Here is a 10717-nt window from a genome sequence, read left to right as displayed (position 1 = left end):
AACTGTCAGTTGAATACTGACAATTGCAAGAGAAGGTAGATTTGCTCCCATTGCTGATATTGGGAACTCACTCCGAATCAAAACTAGGAATGAAAAAATTAGAAAAATTAAGCAAAGGAAGATTATCCTGGATTTGCCTTGAAAATAAACTAGGCACCAGATTGAAAATTTTGTTTATTTTAACGTAACTGTACAATTTGCAACAAATATATTTCTACAGTAGCTGCTGAAAAACATTTTTTAAATGCTTCAGTGAATCTCTGCTATTTGATTAGAGAGGGAACAGTAAGCATTTCTCTATTTCCATTTCAAAGCACTTCACTGTCTATATTCAAAGGATATTACATATAGACTTTTGACATATCATAGCTCAGTTTTGTATCATATTGAAATTTATAAAAATGGAATCATATAATTCAGGACACCAATTATCTTTAGGGGGAAGGTTAGTGGTTGGAAATGGCCATAAGGATGTTTTGTCAAGCTGGAAATATTTGCTTCTTGGTTGGTTACATGGATGTGTTCACCTTGTAAAATTTTTTATTAAACTTTACACTTATTGATTAAAAAAAAAAAAAAAACCCACTGCGCCTTTGAGTAGATTCCAACTCAAAGGATAGGGAAAAACTGCCCCAGAGAGTTTCCAAGGCCTTAAATTTTCATGAAAGTAGAGTACTTCATCTTTCTCCTGAAAAGCAGCAGGTGGGTTCAAAACCACCAACATTTTGGTTAGCAGCTCAATACTTTAAACACAGCACCACAAGAGCACCTTAAAATACATATATATCTAAATTTCACATAGAAAATAAAGACATATTTTGGCTTTTTTAAAATATCCACTGTTTTCCATAAAACAAGGATGACGTTAGTGTATTTGATTTGGTCTAAATAATGGTCTACACATAAGACCAGGGCCCCTAAGTATTACAAATGGTGAATGTGCTTGGCTGCCAACAGAAAGTTTGCAGGTTCAAGTCCACCGAGAGGTACCTTGGAAAAAAGACCTGGTTACCTACTTCCAAAAATCTGCCACTGAAAACTCTCTGAGCACAGTGCTACTCTGACACACATTGGGTTGCCAGCAGTTGGAATCAACTCAAAGGCAAGTGGAAAAGAAAACAAAAAAAACAACACAAGCCTAGGACTCAGGTAGTGCAAGTAAGGCACTCACCTTGGCCACAAAATCCATGATGAACAAAATATCAACCTTTTAACTAAAGAAAGGTTCAACACAGAAAATACCACTCAAGGAAATCAAAAAGAGAGCTTACACTCCAAACACGCCAAGCAACTACTAAATGGCCATTCAGTAATTAAACTTAACAAGAACAATTGGATTTGAGAATTTGAGGGAAGATTTATTTTTATTCAGTGAGTTTCTATTCTATGAAAATCAGTGAGATTAGTAGTGTTTCAAAGTTCATACTGACTCAGGCAATTTTAAAAGTAGAAGTAAAGAGACAATGCATGATTTATTCTTTCAAAACCCCGAAAACTTGGATATTATCTCTACTTAATTATAATTGCACTGTGATTAAACTTTATGTGACATTATAAGACTGAAATCTGCCTTTGAATGCATTTAATTAGGAAAAAATGCACCTATTATTGGTTACACAAAGAAGAGTTTACGAATATAAATCATCTACAGCATAGAACTCTGCTGTGCCAGCCTTGAGTCTTGGTTAAGTTCCTATAAAGGAGCGCGCTGTCAAAGCAAGCCCTGCAGTCAGGAACTTGTCAGTAGAAGCCCACTACTGGGCCTTCTCCCTCCACACTACCACCTTTTATAAGACTCTTTTTCTGAAGCTTCACATTCATTTTTTTTTTAAGGTTTTTAACCCAATGTCTGTGAAATTTTTATTGCTCCCCAGATGATGACATCTGATCTGAATGTAACTACACACCTCTTTGCTCAGCAGTATTTGTCACAAACCATTATAAATTATCATGGTGATAGTTTGCATTGCTGGGAAACCGGAAAAGTTCCATAAATTCTAACTACTGTATCAATGACATTCTTGTTTATTATACAGATATAAAGTTTTATGTGTTTCGAGATGTCTGCTTTACCACTGAAAGAAACTTTAGGGTAGTAAGAACCAACTAACTCAGTGTCAATACTGGAAAACATTTACAATGCCCAGAGTACCTGAAAAATATTCAGCAGGTCACTTTTTTCTTTCTCTTCTACTATTAATTGGGTTTTTGCACTTCCCCAACACATGGGATTTGCTGGTGTTAAGAAGAAAAATCATCATTCCTTCCATACCCTCAACACCATCATCTCCTCTCAGAACACTCTCTAGTCTCCTCTCCCATATCGTATAACAATAAAAACACGGCAGTATATCTGGCTAGAAATCTTAGCCCAGGGTTAGCCCTGAAGACACATGCTCTACTGTTCCATTGAGTGATTATTAATTGATACCATCCTTTATTCAACAAAACAATTGAGGGAGTTATTGTATTGTGTTTTTGATGCCAACTTGTAACGAATCCTGACTCAGTGATGGTATAAACATAACCTGATTCATTTTAAAACTATCGGCACAATGCACATATTTATTTCCCCTAAGGAAATACCCTCCCCTTTGATATCAGCTGTGAAACACATTTTGTAAACTATGGTCCTTGGTTTACTTATGAACTAAGTTAACCTGGGTGCCACTCACATGAAAAAACGTGAATGTATACATTTTAGTGTATTGTTGAAGTTACTTTTTTTTTTTAACCTATTTATAAGTAAAATAATAAAAGTTAAAATAGAAAATATTTTTCTTACCAGAACTATTTGACTGGTCTATTTACTCACTTGTTCATCCCTACCGCCTACAGAAGAAAATGGCTTATGTGGACCTGGAAGATGCTTCTCAATGAGTAAATGTACTAAAAATTGATTTCTTGAGCTTTCACATGATGAAATTTGACTATACATAGTGAAACTGTCAGTTGAATACTGACAATTGCAAGAGAAAATGCCTGGTGCATTATATGTGGATCATCCCATTACCAGATCAATATCCTTAGCTTGACATACATCTAGTTTCTTATTTCCAAATGTTCTACCAATGACTAAACTGTTAAAGAAATCCTAGTAATATAATAACAACTTATTTTGAGGAGAGCTTTCAACTTTTTAAAGGATTTTCATATCCACTATCTCATTTTATCCTAATAGTAACTCTATGGCATAGGTAGGACAAGTATTTTTCCCTGTCACTAGGCAGAAAATACAACTGAATAGTGAACAGTATTAAATATCTTAAGACCAATAGCTTGTTCCTAACAGTGATAACTAAAAGGTTACCAGCTGTCTAGTTTTATGGCACCTCAAATTTACTTTTGGAAGTAGCCTAACATAAATTACAAAAACAAAACAAAACACAACACTAGTTTTTGGGGGCCACTAATATAGACATTTGAAGTCTAGGAATCTGGTTTTCAAAGAGTTTCTGGTGTTTTCCATTCCTCTAGGGAGTTCTCACCACCTTCAGATTTAAAGTCATGGATTCCGCTCACAACCTTAACAAAAGGAGGTAAGAATGGGGTCGCATTTGTAGAGTGTCAATGACAACTTTCAGTAATGACCAGGAGTATTTTTACATATGGCCCACTTGGAAAGACAGCTAAGGCAGTGTCTTATGTTGGTCTTCCTATATCTTTTTGGAATGCTTCATTGATAAAATGAATTATTATATATAATAATAATTGTTATATAGTGAATTTTCAAAATATGGCACAAAGACATTTTCTACTGGCATAATCTCCATTGATTCCATTAGGCTAAATATATCAACCTTTCAAAGCTGGGCAGGAGATGTCAACTTGACAGAGAACAAACCCTGAGTTGCCTACAACTAAGAAATTGCCTTAGTAGCATTATCAAAGAAAATAATCTCATGATCATGATCATAACTATAAAAACAATCTTCTTGGGCATATCAGTTCATTGAAAAGCTTGTTGATATCACTGAAACTGCCTCTTCATGTAGATTATAATTCTCTCTTTCTTTCCTGAGAAACTTAAGAACAAAATCCAACTAAGGAAAACTGCTCTCCCAGTCCTATCATATCCTACCTCATACCAGTCTATGGCAAATAATGACTGCATTTAGCATTTACTGTGTTCCAGACACCGTTGTAAATGCTTTACATATACTAACTCTTTCAATTGTTTTTCCCTTCTTAAACTCCTGTGCTCGTAAGACCCAACTGTGCACATTTCTTCTCTACTCCATGCACAGTGACATCACCTTGGTATTTGAAATTGGCCATAGTGGGAGCATTGACACCATGGAAATCAACAAATTTACACATCAGGATTTTACCTTCTTCCCAAGAGAACCAATTGTTAAATATTTACCAGCACACCACTGCCTACTACTAGTGCCTACTCTAAATTCTTTAACTATTATATTACATGTGGACATGGTAATGATTTACTGATCAGGAGTTAGTAAACATGACTTTATTGAAATCTAATAACACCTTATATTTTAGAACAATATAATCACATAAAAATATCTCCTAGCAGTTTAGGCATTCTCAAAAAGTAAAATAAAATAAAGCAGTGGAGAACAGTTCTCCAGGTTGTCTAGGTGACTGACATTGTAAAAACCACTATATAGAGCACTGAGGGGGGAAAAAAAAGTGCAGTGAATTCCGTTTCCAACAATTACTAGAATACTGTATTAATGGCAACTTCCACATGAGATTAAAAAGTCAATATAATGCCCTCAAGCACTTCTGAATCACAGAACAAAAACTAAATTGGAATCAGCCCAATAATACTGCATTGTAGTATATACTGATTATTTGGAAATTGATCATCAGTAAGGAGCCCTAGTGGCACAATGGTTAAGCGCTTGGTTGCTAACTGAAAGATGAGCATTTCAAACCCACCTGCAGCTTCAGGGCAGAAAGATGTGGCAGTCTGCTTCTGTAAAGATCACAGCCTTGGCAACCCTATGGCACAGTTCTACTCTGTTCTGTAGAGTCAATATGAATCGGAATCGACTTGATGGCAAGGAGTTTTAGTTTTTTATAAGGAGTTATGCTAGTTCTTTAGGAACCAGAATGTTGAATTAACCAGAGGACTTCATTTTCCTGAAAATTTTCCACATTCTCCATGAAAATCTAGTTTACCCCACCAACTCAACAGGTTGCTGAATACTTCCTACAGGTGGGAACAGTAGCATATTATTCTGTTCTCCCTTAAAAGAGATATTCTCTTTGTATGCAAAAAGAATATTTTTTATAATGAGCATACCTACATAATAATGTTTATATACCCAACAGAAGTAGTGGCCTATATACATTTTACATAAGTATATCAAATCTACCCATTTTAAAACTCAGGAAAACTCATCATTCCCTGAGAAACACTATAAAATTGACATTTAAATAGATTATTTTCCTTTAATAAAAAAGATTAATATTCAGGTCCAGCTCTCTGGATATTGTACCATGTACAGTCTAACAGAGTGGGATGATAAGGAAAAGATGGAGACAGGTGGTGTGCTTAGTGTCCAAGAGACAGGAGCAAACATGGTGGGAATTGTTACATTTAAAGTTAAAACATACTTTTTATAGTAGTGCAAAGTTCTTTGATATGATGTGAGGAACTATAATTTAGACTGTCACTATACCCTATGGATCGTAACGGTCTGATCCCATTGTACGTGGGATCACCATGACTCAGGGGCCAACTCTATGGCAGCTATAACAATAGTAAGAATGTCTTCATGATAATGAAATGTGGCGTAATTTGATAATTAGCAATTTAGCAATAGAAGGGGATAGGCTAACTAAAGCAGATGGATAAAACTGATTCATATTTGAGTTGACATCATATTCATTTGTGCATTGCTAGTTTATAGAATTTTTCATAGAATTCTTGCAATCATTAACTACTGTTGGTAAAAAAAAGCTTCATCTGATTCACCCCTATATGCCTTACTTTTATTCAGTAACAATATGTGTTTTTCATGTAAAACTCATTAAGAACAGCTCTTACATCATGAAATATACCACAAATTTGCTTAAAAAAAAAAAAAATCAACCTCCCTGTCTGTGGATATAATGTGTTAGTGACCCACAATATTTAATAGAAAAAAAAAATTCAAGCAAGAGTTTGGGTTTCTAGTTCTTCACTTTCCCAGAAAAAAAAAAGAAAAAGAAACATGTATATATTTCTTAACGAAAGTGTTCCCAGACCAAAAGTGTTAACAGGAAAAGGAGTATGAAAGATTACACATTTAAATAGAATATTCCTAGTTTGGAGAACTCAGAAATCACTTAACATAATTTAATTTCCATACCATTGACATATGATCTGGCCTAGATTGGAATCCCTCCTGGATCCATTTATACCCCACATTGTACACATAGCCTTTTCCCCCATAGACATTTATGACCACTAGATGGTGCTGTGGTGCCCCGTTCAAATACTTTCTCACTCACTTGCAGTCTCTGTCCTCCAAATCGAAGTGTGGGTTGAAGTTGATCATAATTCTCTGGCCTGGGTTCGGAGCTTGAATCAGCCATTCACATTTTTCACTTGGGTGGTATGAATGAGGATAACCAGGAGATGTAAGATACCCAGGGTTTTCAATTTTTATAGTGTCACCACATTTATCTGCAATAAAAATAACATTTTAGCTGACCTTTCCCTTACACTCAATTGTGTCTTTTATATATATATATATATATATATTTGTGTGTGTGTATATATATATACACACATACACACACACATATATGTATGTATATGTATATATACATATACATATATATGTGTGTGTGTGTGTGTGTGTGTGTGTGTGTATATATATAGCCAGATAGTAAACATTCCATAACTTTTTTAAAGGGAACTCCAAGAGGTCTCCACAGTCCTTAAAGTGATACTGACAGCAACACTCTACCAAGGCCCAATCTTTGATCTTTGAGCATTTGCACAGGAAGTCTGACCAACAGAGATCTGAGAGGACACCCTACCTCCTCTCCACCCCCAAAAGTTCCTTCCCAAGAAAAAGGTCTTCTAGCATTAAAAACATTAAATCCCCCCAATTGATGTTAACATGGCCCCCAGGGGGCTTCTGCTAGACTTAATTATCCCCCAAGAAGTGTAATCGCATTAAGTAGCAAGTTCTAAGTAGAAGGTGACTAAAAGATGCTGTTTGACCCCTTGTGTGGCTTTTTGATGATAAGCCTGGTCTGTGTCATTGATCAGTGGGGATTGTCTTCCCAGACCTCGATTGGCTTAAAGCCAACCCTTTTTGTTGTTGTTTTATCTGCCCATAAATCTAAGTGATTCTTAGTTATCTCTGTCCTTGGGATCCAGATCAACAGAGAACAAAGTATATTTGGTGAAGCAGAAATAATTCTGCTTTACTTCTCTTAGTAAAGTTGCTCAGGCTTGGAGATCAGATCAAAGCAATGGGGAAGAAAGAAAAATAAATAGCCACACAGCATTCATTCTAATTACCTAAATGTTGGGGAGAAAATCCCCACAGTGAGGTCTGGGTATCACATATGGTGAGTCACATTCTCACATTCTGGAAAAGGTGGGTTAACTAGTTTTGAGCCTTCATTTCAAAAAAACCCAAATGCTGCAGTGATTCACTGAGAGCCAGCCAAAGAGACCAGTTGCTGGGGCTGGTTTATTGTTCTGAGTAGATTCTCATTGTCATTTTTTATGATGGATTTCATACTGGAGAGTCTCAGCTTGAAATGATGCCACATTATTGATGCTTAATTTTGAGCAGTAAAAATTTGGTGCATAAACTATGTAAGAGGAACAGGTATGAAAGCAGTGAAATACATAAGCCTATCAATCACCAATTTTCAGTAATGGTGTATATATAGATTTTAATATTGCATCTAATAGATTCCCTGTGGAAAGAGAATGGCATTCTTTGCTCTCAGCATGAATTTATAAATCTACAGAATTTTATTGCAGGAAAACCAGGTCAAATGGAAATGAAAGATGAAGTGTACATCAAAAATGCATAGAGCTACATGCATTACAGAAATCAGTTCCCATAAATTAAAAAGAAGACAATATAAATTATATTGTTTTTTTTCTCAATTGCTGGGTACTTCTGTATTTCTTAGACTAGAGGGGTAGTCTTACACTGGTTTCATTTGCCAGGGCTTTTGAAAGTGTTAAGATTTGCCAAGAAGAAATAGTGTTGCAACTAGAGCTCAGAATCTCAGCTAATGATCATATTGGACTCTGGTCTGTGATTCTGTGGAGACTCTTGGATGATTTTAAATATGCCAAAAACTTGGAAAGTGACCCTGTCTCATTAAGTCTCCTCCAGCTCTGTACAAACATCATGGCAGAGTCTGGCATCTGTTTGAGGAGTGAAATAAAACAGCACTGCTTCCAGTCACTCGACAGAGTCACTTCAGAAGACATTTAGGTGGACTCAGTACCACACCAGAGCTCTTTAATCTGTGACTTCTAAGAAAGTGACAGTGTAATAAGATAATGTGGACTGCTAGACTCCCTGACTCTGTTAAATCTCTCTAACAGTTGATTAAGAAAGAGCAATTTCTAATGACTCTGGACCATTAGTCCTAAATAAGGTTAATGAATTAATTTAGCAGACACTGGTACTCAGAGAAGGTGGACATGGCTTTAAGAAGGCTGCTGACTTACAGAGACATTGACTGGCTCTGGTCACTCCAATCAAAGCAACGTGGCTGTAACTAGTAGAACTCACTTATTGAAGCTCAGGTTTCCAGCATTCCCTACATACCTGTTAAGCAAGATATCATGTGTGTACACACACACACACACACACGTGTATTCATGAAATGTACCATCTAAAGTCTGAGAGCTTTTTATATTAGCTTTCAAATCCACCCTGTGAATCCTCCCCTACTTGTTTAATCTCAGGAGTTGTAGAGGGCAGAGAGTGGGTTAATGTAATTTCTAGAGCCTAACCATTTGTGTCCTTTCAATTGGAGGATAAAATTATTTCATTTCCTGCCAGATTATACAAAGATGACACCAACTCAGGTTCATTAATAAATTGAACTCCACATTCACAATTTTCCTCTGAGTGTGTTTTACTTCCAAGCATATCTTCTGCAACATTACTTGGTAGCTCTGTTGGGGAAATCTACTGCTTAAATCACAAAACCTCTAGAAAACGTATTAAAGAGATTAACTTCCATCATAAAGATGTGATTTAAATTCTTCTTGGTATGAACTCCTCCACTTGAAGTCTCTTATTAAAACAATATACCACAGAAAGTAGTAGTGGATGCTCTCTTCTAATTACTTTGATTGAAGTCTAAGTCAGACAAAAGTAAATATTTGGTAATTAGCTAATAATCATTGCTGAAGACTTACTGTAAAGATAATTTCATACCTTGCCTTCACTTTTCAGGGGAAGGAAAACATGCCGACAATCAGAACACGTTTTAAAACACATTATTTATGTTACATTGTACTGTTTATACCCCAGCACAGTCTTTCATTTACTTAACAGTGAGTAGTTTGAAAAGCAAAGTGGAAGCTGCCACTAGGTCAGGGATTTCCAGATATCCTGGTGACTTACACTGTACATATCAGATTCCTTTATTGACACTACGCAACTTTCATTCAAACTCCAGACGGATTACGGACGATTTACAAAGGCAAGGGCGGGGGTTCCATCAACCAACAAACCGCTATCTTTTGCAGGCACCCACTCGCCAGAGGAAATAGTTGGAGGAGCTGCAAGAGAACCAGGAAGTTCTCCTGGTAAACTGTTCATTAACTTTTAACTGCCATCAGATTTTTGAAAGGGAGGCTCATCTAATTGCCTTTGGGAGGAAACATTATTAAGATAATTGGTGTGCTGATCTGGGAAGGTAGGCAGTTCTGTCTTAGGATAGATATAGGAAAACCCCTACTACCAAACAGCCAACTTCAGGGTGGGGAGCCAGAGACTTGAAACAATCCTGCTATAAACCGATTGCTTTGATTTCCTGATTTCTGCGCCCGGATAAAACTTTCCTTCGCCCGGGCGGAGGCCTCTTCCCAGTTCATTCTTAGTAGCTCTGCATGAGTCCGGTTGCTGGGGTTGGAGGCAGAGCCCGGCTGGACGCCCGCAGCCAGGGTGCTCCGGGGCACGGCGCTGTCAGACGCGCCTCTGCCTGTCACTTACCATTGCGAAAAGCGCTGGCCAGGGTAAGGGCGAGGGTGAGTGCTGTGCAGAGGAGCGGCAGTCCCCTCTCCATTCTCCCTTCTCCGAATCCCCAGGCAGATGCGGGAGAATGAGTTCTTGGAGGGAAAATACAGCAAAGGGAGTAATCTAAAAAAAAAAAAAAAAAATCCAAAGCGCTCCAATTGGGTTCAGAGCTGTACAATAATCCTCCAGCCCGTCTTGGAGAAAGGGAAGCAGCGAGGCAATGCCTTGATCCGAGAGAAACGCTTCTCTTTTTGTGTCTCAAGTCGCCTGCATCCTGTCATTTAGCTCCGGTTTCCTCTCCCTTTTCCCACACTTGTTCCTCTTCCAGGAGCCGCTGTCTGAGCCATGTCTCAAAAAAAAAAAAAAAAAGTGGGGGCTGGGAGAGGGAGGAGTGAGGTAGGGAAACGCACACCCAAGCCAATTTCCAGAAAGAGGAAAAAAAAATCCGGATTGTCTCTGGACCCGTCGGAGCCGAGGAGCTGGCGCCCCGGGGAGGTCCGGAGTGTCTGCGGGAACGAGAGGAGCAA

The 10717-nt window shown here is 37.5% G+C and overlaps 1 protein-coding gene across 1 annotated transcript in view; it reads right to left on the bottom strand.

The window, feature by feature from the left end:
• NRP1 (neuropilin 1) overlaps positions 1-10239 on the bottom strand; it is a 195789-nt gene extending 185550 nt beyond the window's left edge. The window contains exons 1-2 of the mRNA XM_007942452.1: positions 10167-10239; positions 6466-6640 (exon numbers count right to left, since the gene is read on the bottom strand). Of these exons, the coding sequence (XP_007940643.1) occupies positions 6466-6640; positions 10167-10239 (248 nt within the window). The remainder of the gene's footprint in view (positions 1-6465; positions 6641-10166) is intronic.
• Between the last annotated feature and the right edge of the window lie 478 nt (positions 10240-10717).

The sequence above is a fragment of the Orycteropus afer genome, unplaced genomic scaffold (genome assembly GCF_000298275.1).
Source record: "Orycteropus afer afer isolate SDZICR_OR568_19922 unplaced genomic scaffold, OryAfe1.0 scaffold00090, whole genome shotgun sequence".
NCBI classification, from domain to species: domain Eukaryota; kingdom Metazoa; phylum Chordata; class Mammalia; order Tubulidentata; family Orycteropodidae; genus Orycteropus; species Orycteropus afer.
The sequence above is the reverse complement of the archived record's forward strand: the minus strand, read 5'-3'. Positions and strand labels throughout refer to the sequence as shown.